This window comes from Nuphar pumila, chromosome 3, assembly GCF_984573655.1.
Source record: "Nuphar pumila chromosome 3, dmNupPumi1.hap1.1, whole genome shotgun sequence".
Classification (NCBI taxonomy): Eukaryota; Viridiplantae; Streptophyta; class Magnoliopsida; order Nymphaeales; family Nymphaeaceae; genus Nuphar; species Nuphar pumila.
Window position 1 is genome coordinate 25,319,757 of NC_143251.1, and position 14,515 is coordinate 25,334,271.

The 14,515-nt window shown below is 40.1% G+C and overlaps 1 protein-coding gene across 1 annotated transcript; it reads left to right on the plus strand.

The window, feature by feature from the left end:
• Window positions 1–12,473: 12,473 nt before the first annotated feature.
• Window positions 12,474–13,276, plus strand: LOC149842338 (miraculin-like). Its single transcript, XM_090001393.1, has one exon. It carries the CDS (start codon window positions 12,522–12,524, stop codon window positions 13,107–13,109), a length of 588 nt encoding a protein of 195 aa, XP_089857519.1. The 5' UTR covers window positions 12,474–12,521; the 3' UTR covers window positions 13,110–13,276.
• The last annotated feature ends 1,239 nt before the right edge of the window (window positions 13,277–14,515 follow it).

The following is a 14,515-nucleotide window of genomic DNA, read 5'->3' on the forward strand; positions in this document are numbered from 1 at the left end:
TGTAGGTTTGAACGTTTGCCGGTACTTCTGCAGGGTATTGCTGCATGATGGACATTACACGAGTTAGCTATTTGACAAGCTTCACGCAATGGGAAGCAATATAATGTTTTACATACCTGTTCATTCGAAGGGCTTTGTTGTTTTTTATTACAGGTTGGTTGTTTCTTAGTCCTTTTCTTGCCAACCAATTCTAGTGCACCCTTTGCCCTCCGACGACTGCGATCAGAGGCAGGTTTTCTTTTGATACCCTGCGCTTCATGAATATGTCCATCATAATCAACAACGTTCACTACTGACTTGTTGAAGATAATGTTTACGCTTCGGGGCAACTTCTCGGGAGTGTCAAGCGAAACATGATTTTGACCTACGTTGTTCGATCCCATTATCTTCGGCTGGTATTCATTCGCTGCAACAGACTTAATGTGAATTAACTCCACGTTTTCAAGTAACTCCGTTGCAGCTTTTCTCACACATGCATAGCCTTCTTCGCTTCTCGATGCCAAATCAGCAACATGCATGAATGACCTACACAGTTGTTGGTAACGAGAGGCTATGTGGCAATTCTCGTCAACACCAGATTTACTCGCATTGTCCATAACGAGCATTTCAATCTTCGTGCGTCTTGTCCATCTTCGCATTACGTAAGACTCAGGTATTTCTTGTATCTTCTCTTGATTGAGTGCCTTTAATGCATGACAGCATAGGATACCTTTGAATTCATACATTTTGCACAAACATTCTACCCTTCCGTTGTCGACATTGTACGTGACATGCGCTTCTTGCCTTTCCTGATGCTTTTCGCCCTGACAAAAAATATGGTATTTGTGCATATTCTCGGTTTGCACCAGTTCTTCTATTTTGCAATTCATGACATGCAACACCTCTTTCTTGATCCATTCAAATACAGTTAGTGTATACAGAGCTGCAGGTCGCATCAATATTTTCATGCCAAAAGTTAGAGGTCGTGCATTGAAGCATTTCACATATTGTTCAAGCTCATTCTGTCTTAGACCGTCTACAAATAATTCATATTGTTTCATGAAACGAAACATTGTTAAACATGAATACAGGGTTTTCTTCAGCGTGGCATGCATAGATTCGGCTCTTTGTGTGCTTATCATACCTGCACAAAAGTATTGTCTTCCATATGCCAATGCCCACTTCTCTTTTTCTGCATATAAATTTTGTAACCACAGACAGTCAGCAAGCTCGTATGTCTTAATCATTTTGTCTTAATCTGACTTAAAGGTGACCTCGTCTACGCTATGAAGTACACACCTTGTAAAATGTTTGTCAAACCCTGTATTCTGATTAAATATGTGTCCTATGTTCTTTGCTGCATTTTGAAAGATATGCCACAAACACAGGCGATGATGTGCATCTGGCCACACATGAAGCACTGCAACCACAATTGCGTGATCACCATCTGTAAGTACAGTTTCAGGATGCTTCCCGTTCATTGTCTGTGTAAATACTCTGAACAACCACTCAAAGGTTTCCTTGGTCTGGTCATACACAAAAGCACCGCCTAATATACAACTTTGTGCGTGATGGTTCACTCCCACAAACTGCGCAAATGGCCACTGTTCAGTGTTAATCTTTACTGTAGTATCAAACACAAGCACATCATTGAAGCATTCATAATCTAATCTAGACCTTGAATCTGACCAAAACATATTCACGGCATATCCATCTGCGTTCACTTGCATTGCACTAAAGAAACCATGTTCATTGCTTGATTTATTCTGTAAGTAACGAACCAAACAACATATTTCTCCGTTCTTCATGTTATCTGTCCTTTTCCTGCTCAAGTGGTTTCTAAGATCCAAAGGTGTGAATGGCACATTTTCGCGACCACCATCAATGCGGGTAAACAAATTGTATGTCTTCCTTGGTGCAATGCCGGCGCTATCGGCTATTTCAGCCATTGCAGCATGAGCTACAGTTACTTTACGATGTGACCTTAGCATAGGAGTCATAAATGATGCAGATAAATCATGATTATGATCACTGATTAAAGTACGCATGACAAATTTCTCATTCGGATGTCTTCTCAAAACCAATCTCGCCTGACATCCACATCTTGATTCTGGCGTGCTCCTAGTTGGATTTCCCATTGATTTCTTCCAACCTTGCTTGGAACAGACATATGTCTTTCTAACCAAGACACCCTGTGCATTTTTTGACCAAGAAAACCTTCTCACACTGAAGCCAACTTTTAAGGCATAATCATTGTAAAATTTATATGCATCTTCTTCGTTATTAAAATGCATTCCTTCTACAGGAACATAGTCAAGTGCAATTCCATGTACATTCCCAGTTCCTACGGTTTTATTAAGTGTACTGACATCAAAATTAGGATCATTATTGAATTGCATTTCTTCTCCTGGAACATTGAAGTCAGGTGTACTTCCGTGTACATTCTCGGTGCATACACTTTTATTATGTGCGCTGTCATGGTAGTCTACCTCATCATTGAATTGCATTTCTTTCACTGGAACATTCAAGTCAATAGTGGGTCTAATGCCTGCACCCTTCTTTTCATGTGCATCGTTAGTGCAGATGTTCAATTCTTCAGTTGGGTCATAAGTATAGATATTCAATTCTCCAGATCTTTCTATTGATTGAGCTACATCGTCTTTATTACAACCTGATGATAAGCTCAATAATGTTTTAAGCAATATATCAATTTGTGTTTGCAGCAACATGGCAAACAAGTCGATATTATCTCACAAAAACGAGAGTCTGTTACTAATACAGCGGTTTGAGATACAATGCATATGATGAGTGACTGTAGGATACCTGATGGGGTAGAGGCCCTTCCTAGCATCTGCAAACAAGCATTCCTGTCAACAGGTCTCAGCGTCTTACAAATATCGATAAGTTTCCAACCTTCGTAAGAACAAGATCTACCTGCAATAACCAAACAAAGCCTTAATGACACACAAGACGACATGCCTTCTTCATCGATAGCATGATGCTGGGAAGCTACTCACGCCGCCTTGATGGAACTGGTTGGAATGTTTGTGCATCATTGCTTTCTTCCTTAATGCCTAACAACAACGACAAATAAAAGAAGACAGTGGAATGTTTTGTAAGCAATATATCAATTTCCGTTAGCAAGCGGCATAGGTTTACTACGATTTAATCAGGATGCATATAAGAACGGATAACACTAGGGTTACGCAAGTCAAAGCAACGATTTAATGAATGAAAGTATCAAAGCAAGTGTGGTTTGATGTTTGCTTATGCTGAGCATCGACGTGTCGCTTACCATGCCAATAAAATAAACATGTCGTACATGTGTGTTGACGATAACGCTCTCATAATATCCATGAGGCTCTAAAGCGAGTTCAATAGAAGTCGCTGAGAGAGCAACGATATGCATGCGAAAATCGCCCCGCAATGCGTGTCAAGATGTGTTTATGCACCCAAACGTTTTTAAAGTCTGTGTACAAATATCTTACAAATACATATTACAAAACATATAATATCTTACAAAACGATATGTATAGCGATTTGTCAGATATTGAAAATCGATACGGCAGTTCAGTATTTATAACTTATAACTCGACGATACAAAAACATACTATCTAAAAGGTCGATAAATATATCGCACAATAAATTACAAATCGATAAGGAAGAACTTGAACATAATAGCAAACAAATCGATATTAACTAACAAAAATGTATCTCACAAAAACGAGAGTCTGTTACTAATACAGCGGTTTGAGATACAATGCATATGATGAGTGACTGTAGGATACCTGATGGGGTAGAGGCCCTTCCTAGCATCTGCAAACAAGCGTTCTTGTCAACAGGTCCCAGCGTCTTACAAATATCGATAAGTTTCCAACCTTCGTAATAACAAGATCTACCTGCAATAACCAAACAATGCCTTAATGGCACACAAGACGACATGCCTTCTTCATCGATAGCATGATGAGATGAAAAGCTACTCACGGTGCCTTAATGGCACTGGTTGGAATGTTTGTGAATCATTGCTTTCTTCCATGATGCCTAACGACAGCAGAAATGAAGAGAAGACACTGGAATGTTTTGTACAACAGGATAAAAAACAAGGCGGAAAGCTCGACTGGAGACGAAGGCAAAGTTTGTGTTGATAATGGGAGCAACTGTTACAGCAGATGGCGCAGGCGAACGTCTCCACTTTAAATGGTTAACATCAAACTTTCTGGATGGAGGACTTTTTTGTCCTTTTCCCCACCCGTCGTTTCACAACTTTTGAATGAAGGATATTTTTGTCATTTCCTCGAACCGTCATTTCAGGGCAAGAAAAGCAAGTAAGGGTGATTAAGTCTTTGCAACAGCACCAGAGTCCGATGCAAAGTTATGTCAACATACATGGGAATACGAGCCCCATATGTGCATGAATACGTGGCGCTCATTCGATCCCCCGAACACGGACGTGGGATTCAGTGAATCATCGGGGGCGAACATACACAAACAGAGGGAGCTCTTCACAAGCGTGGGAAAAAAACAAAAGGAAGATGGGGAGGCTAGGTCCCCCCTGTCTCCATGATAGAGGAGGTAGAGAGAAATCAAGTGATTCAGGTGGAGGGCTTGATGCCCATCGAAGGATACCCCCTTCATGCCGCCAACTTTCCACAAATGATAATCCTTGCATGGAATGTTAGGGGCATGGGGAGGTGATGGGCCAGGAGGATGATTGTGTACACCTGATATTGCTTTATTGTTGGAAATAAAGGTTTGGGAGGAGTTGCTTCCTAAGCTTCAACGTGAATTCTTAGGCTATCAAATGACTGAAAATCGGTCACATTCCCTCCCGAATGAAGGCAGTCTCTGAAGAGATAGATCTTTGCTAAAAAAGAAGCTAATGAAGGCCACACTGATAGCATTTTGCATGAAATTCATCTTCATGACAAGCTCCACACATTGCAGGACATGGAAGAGGTGCTATGGAAGGAAAAATCCTGATGCAAATGGCTACGAGAGGGTGATTCTAACTCAGCATTCTTCCACTCTGAAGTCAATAAGAATATTATGCGAAAGAAGATTGTGAGTCTCTCTCAGGAAGATGGATCGAAGGCTACTATTGTTGAGGAGACAAATTAGGAGACTGCAACCTCCTATTTCAAACAATTGTTTACTCAGGGAACATGTCATCTGTCTGAATTCAAAGGAGAGTCATGCCCGTGTGTTTTGGAGGAGGAACATAGGAAGCTATGCAAAGAGGTCGATGAAGATAAAATTCACAGAGCGGTCTTTGAATTAGATGGAGAGAGTGCACTGGCCCCAAACGCATTTCCGGGTGCGTTTTTCCAATCCTTTTGGCCAATAGTCAAATTCGATGTATGCAAAGCCATCAAGAATTTTTCGACCGGGAGGGTTCTAATTCGAAGAATAAAAATGGGTTGGGTTTAGGACCTGATTAAAAATGGGTACTTGATACATACCTGAACCCATTAACCTATATGAGTCCATAATTTCTGAAATTTTTATTTGAAAAGTTTTTCTTAATAAATAAATTTCTTTCAAACAATTGTGGGATCTTGGTTGGTAGAAGGCTAGACCATTCCTCCCCAATGTCAATGGATAATCCAACAAAGATTGAGATTCTCTGAGAAAATTGATCTTTAGAAGCTTCCTTTATGTACCCATGCAGTAATACTAGACTGGTTGACCAACCCAAGGTTCAAACAAAATAGAGAGTGTGTGTGCAAGTTAGTGAATAATATGTGAGAAAAGCAATTCATGGGAAAATAACAAGCGGAGAAGGAAAGAGATACTTACTCAGGTTTCAAGAAGCTCCAACCATGGCTTTGTTAGATAAGGGCAGAACCTCCACTCTCAAACGCAAGCCAAAAATCAGACAGAGCTTTGCCTCCCAATAGGACAAACCACTCTACTATATTAGAAAAATGAATTGCTAAGCTATCACAGTAAGCTTAGCAGTTTCCCACTTCTATTTGTGAAAATACTAAGCGAGAAGTGGCAAAAGTAAACTATTCATACGTAGGAAGAGTGCCAAGTACTCTTTCCTATTTTTCATCTTGGTGGCTAACCAAGTGAGAAAGCTAGCTTAGCACCTAAGGAAAGTTACCTAAAGAGATATCTAGCCTAGGAAGAAAGGTAGAAAATTTGCCAGGTAGGGTTGCTCCTCGATGCAAAAGAAAGGAAGGAAGGTGGACGCACTCGATTCTCCACCATGATCGCAGCACTCGAGTGAAGGAGCTCACCCAAGTATGGGTGGACATTGGGTCTGGCCAACCCGACCTGATTCGAAGCTCGTAAAGGCCTGACAAGCCTGAAAGGTACTGAAGGCCGTTGAGAGCCCGACCCGCTTAGAGTTGGGTCGGCTCGGCCTGTCCAGTACCCTCTGATAGGCCCGATACCCGATTAGACCCATTTTGGACTGGTGGTCAGGTATGACGATGCAGAACTAGAGAGAGAGAGGTGACCCCTTTTCTGGGCATGCTTCACCCTTAGAGAGAGAGAGAGAGCTTTCTGTGGCCAGCACTAGAGAAAGAGAGAGAGCTGCTGGAAAAGGATGTTGACCCCTTTTTCGGCCAACTGTGAGAGAGATGGATGTTCTGCCTTTAACTCTGTGCAAACTGCCACTAAACCACCACTGTCGTCGATTATGTGCAAACCGCTATTGACCCACCACCACCTTCAACCTCTTTAAGGGAGAGTTGTTTCCGCAGAGTGGTATTTTCAAGCTCCAAACCTTTAACCTTTAGTTTTGGTTGAAAGAGGTTGAGGATGTTATTTCATTAGTTAATGTTCCGTAAAAATGGATTTTCTTTAAAAAGACCGAAAACCTTTAGAAATATTCTTTGAAATACATTTGTCAAATATAACTTTTTAGAAACACCTGTTAAACCTCTTTCTACAACTTTCTGAGTTAAACATGAAGTTTTTTACCCTCTTTCAGTAACATCAAAAAAGATTAGATGCTTTGTTCTACAAAAATTTAATAAAGTTGAACACTTTTTAAAAATTTTGAGTTTATTAGAAAAGAAAAAACATCTTTCTGTAATTTTTAGAAAAGCATAAGCCTCTCTAATAAAAAACAAAACAAAAAACTGAAAATGAGAATTTTCTGAGTTAAACAGAAAGATTCAACTCTTTTTCTATAATTTACGAAAACTGAAAGTCTGTTTCTGCAAAAAAATGATAAGCACGGTTTTCTTTTGAAAAAAATCAGAAAGTAAGCCTCTTTCTGGAATTTCTAAAAAATAGTCTCGTTGAACAGAAATTTCAAGGAGGTCCTTAAATGGAATTAAATAAAATATATGGATTTAAAATAAAAAATTATTATTTTAAGTAACGAGTTCTCAAAAAACCCTTACAGGTTTCCTTCTCTGACGACGAGGCCACGCACCAGCCACCAGGTGATCGGTTCGGCGGTAACACATCGCACTAGACGGAACTCGATGATCGGTCTGGTGCCAGCACGTCGCACCAGACGTGGTGACCGGTGGTCACCGCACGACCTCAAAGAATAAGGCCACCACCGGCGAGGTTTTGAGGGCTGGAAGAATCTGGCCAATCAATCGCCAGAAATGGCGCCACTACTGGGACCTCTGTCGGCAAATCCGACCACCCAACCGACCAAAAAAGATGAGCACGATTTTGGGCCCTCTGTTATTTTTTTTTTTCATTTTCCCTTTTCTGTTCGATGCTGATATAGCCGATTTTCGGCAACGACCCGTCGAAAATGGAGGACCCACTCGGTGTATTGCTTTCAACGTCAGGCAACACCCCCGACGATAACGATGAAGGGAACCACCATTTTTTTTCTTTTTCTTTTCTCTAGCAATGCGACCCCTGCCCTGAAATCGGGTGTTCGGGCTAAGAAAACCCCTGCCGTCCGACGCACAGAGAGAGAGAGAGAGAGAGAGACCATCAGTGTCCGATCACCATCGGTGTTCAATCACCACTGGTGTCCGTGATCTCTTCCTTCTCTACTCGAAAAATGAAACCGAAGAGGGCAACTGAGCCCTCTTCCTTTCCTTTTTTTCATGTTGGTGTTCAGGATATCTGCACATCGATGACTACTCGCCAATTTTTGATGAGAGACAATGCCTCCCCTTTTTTTTACAATTGGGAACCCTTGATTTACTGATTTGCCAAAAACATAAAAATAAAACTGACCTTTTTGCTATTTATTTTGATTTTTTTATTTATTTGTAGTATTGCACGTGATTTCCAATCACCGATTAGGGGTTCTGACGAACCTCACTCTGATACCAGAGTAAACACTTGAATGTGCAAACATAGAATTTCTACAAGGTGAAGTAAATGTTATTACTCTCAACTCTTCTACACTAAAAATGCCTTTGTTCTTATTACAGTATGTTTTCCTACTATTGTTTTGCATGTGATTGTTGAGATAGCCTCCCATAGCCATATAGCCTTTACAATTCATACTACATGTTACTATGCATAAATAATTGAATAAGCAAGTGTGATATGGTCTCATATAATATTTTCCAATAAAAAAAAGTCGCATGTACTTGGTGTGTGATGTTCTCATTTGCTGTTTCTCAATAAAATGTCTCTCTTTCATCAATGCCTTCATCTTAAAAAAAAACTTTAAGATGTGGATTGCTAAAGTGCATCTCAATTTTTTTCCAAAATCATCCCTACCTTATAATCTAATCCCAAACACATGGGTAATTTCTAATCTCAAAGCCATTCATGTCGATCAATCATGTGCCTCCATCGTTTTGTTAAGGACATCAACACCATCCTACACAAGTTTCTGTGGTGCAGGTTGGAGGATGCAAAGAAGGCCACTTGGTAAGTTGGGATGTGGTATGCTCTACTATAAACGGGGAGGCCTCAACATCAATTTTATTAGGAAGCATGAAGTTGTTATGGATGCTTTCTTTCCCAGACCGACTCAAGCCTCACTAGGTTCCTCAAGGAAAAATATGACCTGTATGGTTTTATTACTACTTGCTCACCAAGGAGGGGAAGAGGTGCCAAGTCGGCCACTTGGGCACCTTGGATCAGGGGCAGAGCCAAGAATCTAAATTAGGGTGGGCACAGACACATTGTAAACGATTCACCGTCCACTTGGTTAAGTAAGTTAATGCAGAACAGATAGAGAGAGATCATTTATGATAATTAATTAAACAAAAAAAATTAATATTCTAACCAAAATCAAATAATCATTGTTCATGAATTCTTGCTTAGTGCTAATTAAAAAAGAAAAATACATAAAGATTTTAAAACCATAACTAAGCATTCATGTCAATATAAAAAAACCAAATAAATGCCATAATTTCTACAAACATAATAAGCATTTATGTTAATTGACAAAAACCTTTAATATTCTAAGTAAAAGCAAGCATTCATTCTTCATGAATTCATGTTTAATAATAATTAGAAAAAACACAAGAAAAAAAAAACTATAACTATAACTCAACATTTATGTCATTATAAAAAAAACTCAAATTCATGAATCCTCACAAGCATTACTCATAGATATACTAATTAAAAAAAAATAAAACCCTAAAATTCTAACTACAATCAAGCATGGAATCATATTTAATGTTGATTGAGAATTACCTAATTAAATATTCATGTCATTCAAAAAAATCAAAATAAAAAACTTAAAACCTAACAAAAATCAAAGATTTAGGGGTTTGAGAAGTGATAATTAAAATCAAACATTCACTAATAGAATCATGCTCAATGATAATTTTAAAAAATGCACAAAAAACCCTAAAATGCTAATTAAACACTCATATTATTTTCAAGAATCCAAATCAAAACCCTAAATCCTAAATCCTAAAACCTAAAAAATCCTACATTTATGCTAATTAAAGATCTATTAATATTTTAATAAAAATCAAGCATTCATTATATGCCTAATGTTAATAAAAAAATACAATAAACCTTAAAAACCTATATAATTAAGCATTCAAGTTGTTTAAAAAATAAACTAAATCTTATTTAAAAAATATCATGCATTATGCTAATTTAAAAAAAAAAACAAACAAATATAACTCCTAAAATCAAAACAAGCACTCATTTATGATTTTTAAAAAATGAAAAGAGATAAAAGATGAAGACGAACGGGTGTGTGTAAAGAGGAAGAAGAGGCTGACAGACATCAACCTAGCCCGGCATTGGTGACGAAAGGCAGATGGGCCACACAAGAGAGAGAAGGGGGGCAACTGTGGGTCGGAGAGAGAGAGACGTTGTGGCCCCCCTTTAATTTTGGGTTGGGAAACGGTGAACCTTTCAGTGCGCAATGAATCTTGTAGCTAGTCGGGATTTGTTGATTGGTCCTGCTGTCGTTGGAGGTAGGAAGCGTTGGCTACAAATCTGGAGGTGTAGGGTCATCAGTCATCAACATCTTGGACGTGGCTGATAATGAAAGTTTCGTTTGCACAATGGGATCATGAAGAGCTCGGAACTACTACTACGCAAGCTCATTCTAAGGGACAGTCTTTTACATGGCTGCAGCAATGTGGGGGATCCCAGGATCTAGTGGCTTCGTCCACCGTTCAAATGTAATTTGTCGCATTTTCATTCTCTTAACAAACTTCTCGTCAATAATTGATTCAGATTCGCTTTCTTCTCCTCAAACATAAACTGGTATGCATACTAACCTAAGCATATTGGTTTGGATCTAAATCTTAGATGTAACCGAACCCGCCCTTGTTTCACCTTTAAAAATTGTATGCCACCCTCAATGCTATACTTGAATGGGGACCGACTACACATGATTCTAGTCTTGAGCACAACTATTAGCCTGGTCTTTGCTTAAAATCAGGTGAAAGCTAAACTACCAAAGAAGAGTTAAAAATAGAAGCAATTGGAAGGTAGACTTGGGGATTATTCAATACCAGACCCATCATAGTCATCTATTTATAGACATCCCAAGTCCTAACCATTTTCTTATTCTTCTTTTTTGTTTTTCCTGTTTTTGGAGATAGGCATGCTGGGGGTAAATAACCCCATGGATTCGAACCCAAGACCCCTTGATTCCCCTTGATTATGATAGCATGACCTAACCATCCTCCTATCTCATTTGACCACAAAATCCTAACCAATAACCATAGTTAGCATAATTAACCCCCTTTAAATAATGTTTTTCAATAATACTTTGAAAACCAATTAAAACAAATGAAACATTGTGTCCTGAACCGAGCCTTCAGAATGGGGCAGTTGCATTGCGAAGCTCTACTGAGTGAAAAATGTATTGAGTGTAGAAACACACGGTATGTGTTGGCTTGATCGGTGATGTGCGATGATAGCACGGCATGTGATAAGTAACAGTATCACCGTTAGTGCATTGTTGTATGGCAGCATAGACGTGGTGCATTGTTTGGTTAAGCAGCCTGCGGACTAGAGGATGTTGCCTTTGAAGATTTGATTAGGGACCTCTTGGCTTGCAGGAGTGTCTCATGCGTAGCGGTTGGACGCACAGGGGTGCATATGAGTTAGGACTAATTTTCTCAAGAATCATCTTAAGTGATTTCAACCGAGTATGGTGACTTGGAGCTAGGCGAGTGAATGCCTAAGCGCCGACAATTGAGTGTAGGTAGTTCTCTTCACCATGGTGTTCAATCATCAAAAACAATCTTTGGATTGGGGGATGCAAGGTCTTGTTCCTTCGGTGATGAGGTTTTGTTTTAGCATGTGCATGGAGTCGCAATATGTTGTATGACACGCAAGGCTAAGGTAAATTTGTGTTACTTTCGGAAGTGATAGCTGGTATGGGACAGCTATACATTAAGTGGTATGGACTAGATGTAATTCATATTTGAAAGTATGCTTGATCAGCTTCCATTAGACAGCTACAGTAGTGCCTAAGGCCAATGAAATGGTTTAACACATTAAAAAGTGTTGGTGCACGACATTTAGCTGTTAGGCTGGCGAGATCGGGCAGTCTGACGTCATTGCATGTTTGCAAAAGATTCTATGCATGTGACAAAGGGATAGAAAGGCTTACGACAATACAAAAAAACCATGGTGCTGAACTGGTCTATTGAAAAGTAAGCTCGTGACACACTCTCTTTTTTGAAAATTGGCAAGAAAAAATCCCTTTATTTTAAGTGAAACATTTAGAGTAAAAAGTCAAAAACCATATCTGCTTCCAAATGTGAATAAAATCTGATCCATTGACATCCTTCATTATAATAATAATAATAATAATGCTTTTAAGATAAAACCAGTTTTTAAGAAAAAGATTTGTTGGTTTTCACATAGCATGTTTCCTATTCCGTTAGCCCAAGCCATGGTTTCTGACAACCACTACGCCTCAATATATTTCACACATGTTGCCAGGTAGTAATTCACAAATGCTGACCTGTTCTCCACCACCATCATCCAAACCATTGGCTTTTGAAAACCAACGGTCAACATCTGCTGATTTTGACCATTGATAGATCTTGACTACTGTGGTAATAGACGGCACCCCAATGCTGGACTATAAAAGGCCCATGCCCCCCTCATTCTTTCCTCATCATCATCCAAAACAACCACCATTGTTTCAAGAAGCCAAACCAACAAACATGTTGGCCATCTTCTCACTAGCAGTCCTCTTCCTGATCTCGGCCAGCCCTGCCGCAGCAAGACCCGATCTGGTACGCGATGTGAATGGTATCCAACTCAAAGCCGGAGGCCGCTACTATATAATGCCGGTCCGGAACGACAGCTTTGGTGCCTTAAACCCGAGTCGCAATGGCAAAAGGTGTCCTTACTATATCAACCAAGCACATCGTGATGCTCCCATTCAAGGCGCCCTAGCTAATTTCGTGCCGGTCACTAAGTCGATTCGGCTGTCAACAGACCTGAACGTCGAGTTCTATGTGTCGAACCTCTGCCCGGAGAAGCCGATCTGGACCTTGGCTCCCGTCGACAAACCCACTGGCAAGAGGTTCGTGAGGTTTGGTGGGGTGCTCGGGAAGCCAGGCCCAGCCACGGTGAACAATTGGTTCAAGATAGAGAAGTATGGAGAATACTACAAGCTGGTGTTCTGTCCTAGTGTTTGCAAGACGTGCGGGGTTCCTTGTGGAGATCTTGGGGTTTACCGTGACCTTTATGATAGTTGGTTGGTCCTAGGTGGCCCTGCTTTGGCAGTTAAGTTCATAAAGTTTTGAACTAATGTGTCGCACTATACAAGTGCGATGTTTACTGCCACAGAAATAATAAACTTGTATAAGTATTCGTGTCCTCAACTCCGAGTTTTACTTCACAGGGAGCCGGGGTGAGGGTTTTCCTTAATTTGTCATAAATATATATATATATATATATATATATATATATATATATATATATATATATATATATATATATATATATAATTATGCAATGGTCCCATAATCTTGTTTCCACAATAAAGAAGCAATTTTTATGTTCAAGTATTGTCATTATTCATTAGATATGTAGAAAACCGAATGTTACATTGCCGACGTTGAATCTTTAAAAGAATGAAAGTATGAACGTTCATATCACCATGTTGATGAAGATTCACCTCAGTTAAGGAGTCGCGCGCTAGGACTGCGAGATGAAGTGCAGATAGAATAAGGCATGCTGCCCCGAGAAACAAATGCAGTTTATTTTGTTGATGAATGATTTTTGCAGATCCAGAATTAAATACATCCAGCTTGATTATCAGTTAATACGTGAGAAAATTCACAAAGGACTCGGTATTAATGTAAGATATGCTTATATCCATCATCAATGAAGTAAGGCTTTTGCCAAAAGCCCTGGGCAATGACCAATGTTAATTATACATTGGGCTCTGTCAAGCCGCCATCAAGTTCAAGGGTATTACTGGATCCCTCAGATTGTGATATATCGCATTATATTAGGATGACTGAAGATGAGTTACTAATTTAGGGATGGCAGTGGGGCGGGGCGGGGGACAAGGTCTCCACCCCCGCCCCGCCTCAAGATTAGAACTTTCATCCCTGCCTCCATCCCCGGCCGGGATGGATTTTAACCTCCACCCCCGCCTTCATCCCCGTTTCATGTCCTCCATCCCCGGTTCAAACGGGGATGAGGTGGGGCGGGGATATTGCGGGGAAAAGTGATGGGGATGGGATGGGGTGGGGCGGGGCGGGGCGGGGATCATGGCAGAGACAGGGCGGGATGGAGAAAAGTGTACGTCCATCCCCGCCTCCATCCCCGAACGAGGGATGGATTTTAACCTTCGTCCCTGCCTCGAACCCCGTTTCATACCCTTCATCCTCGGTTCAAACGGGGCAAGGCGGGGCGGGGTCCCGCTTTCCCCGGGTCCACTGCCATCCCTATACTAATTCATGATTTTCTTATAAGGGTGCGAGTATATATCTGATTACCTTCTTTATATATATTTGAAACACACACACATATATGTATAAGTTTCTGGTAATTAACTCTATATTGCATCACATTACCTCTTTTAATTGTGGGATGACTAGATATATATTACACACGTTGCACATTAATGAAAAATGAAAAGAACAAAAAAAACTTATACACTCCCTTATGGTGATTTACATCATCCAAAGCAGATATGCAA

Coding starts and splice junctions, on each gene's coding strand:
- LOC149842338 (XM_090001393.1), top strand. CDS start 12,522: ATGTTGGCCATCTTCTCACTAGCAGTCCTCTTCCTGATCTCGGCCAGC.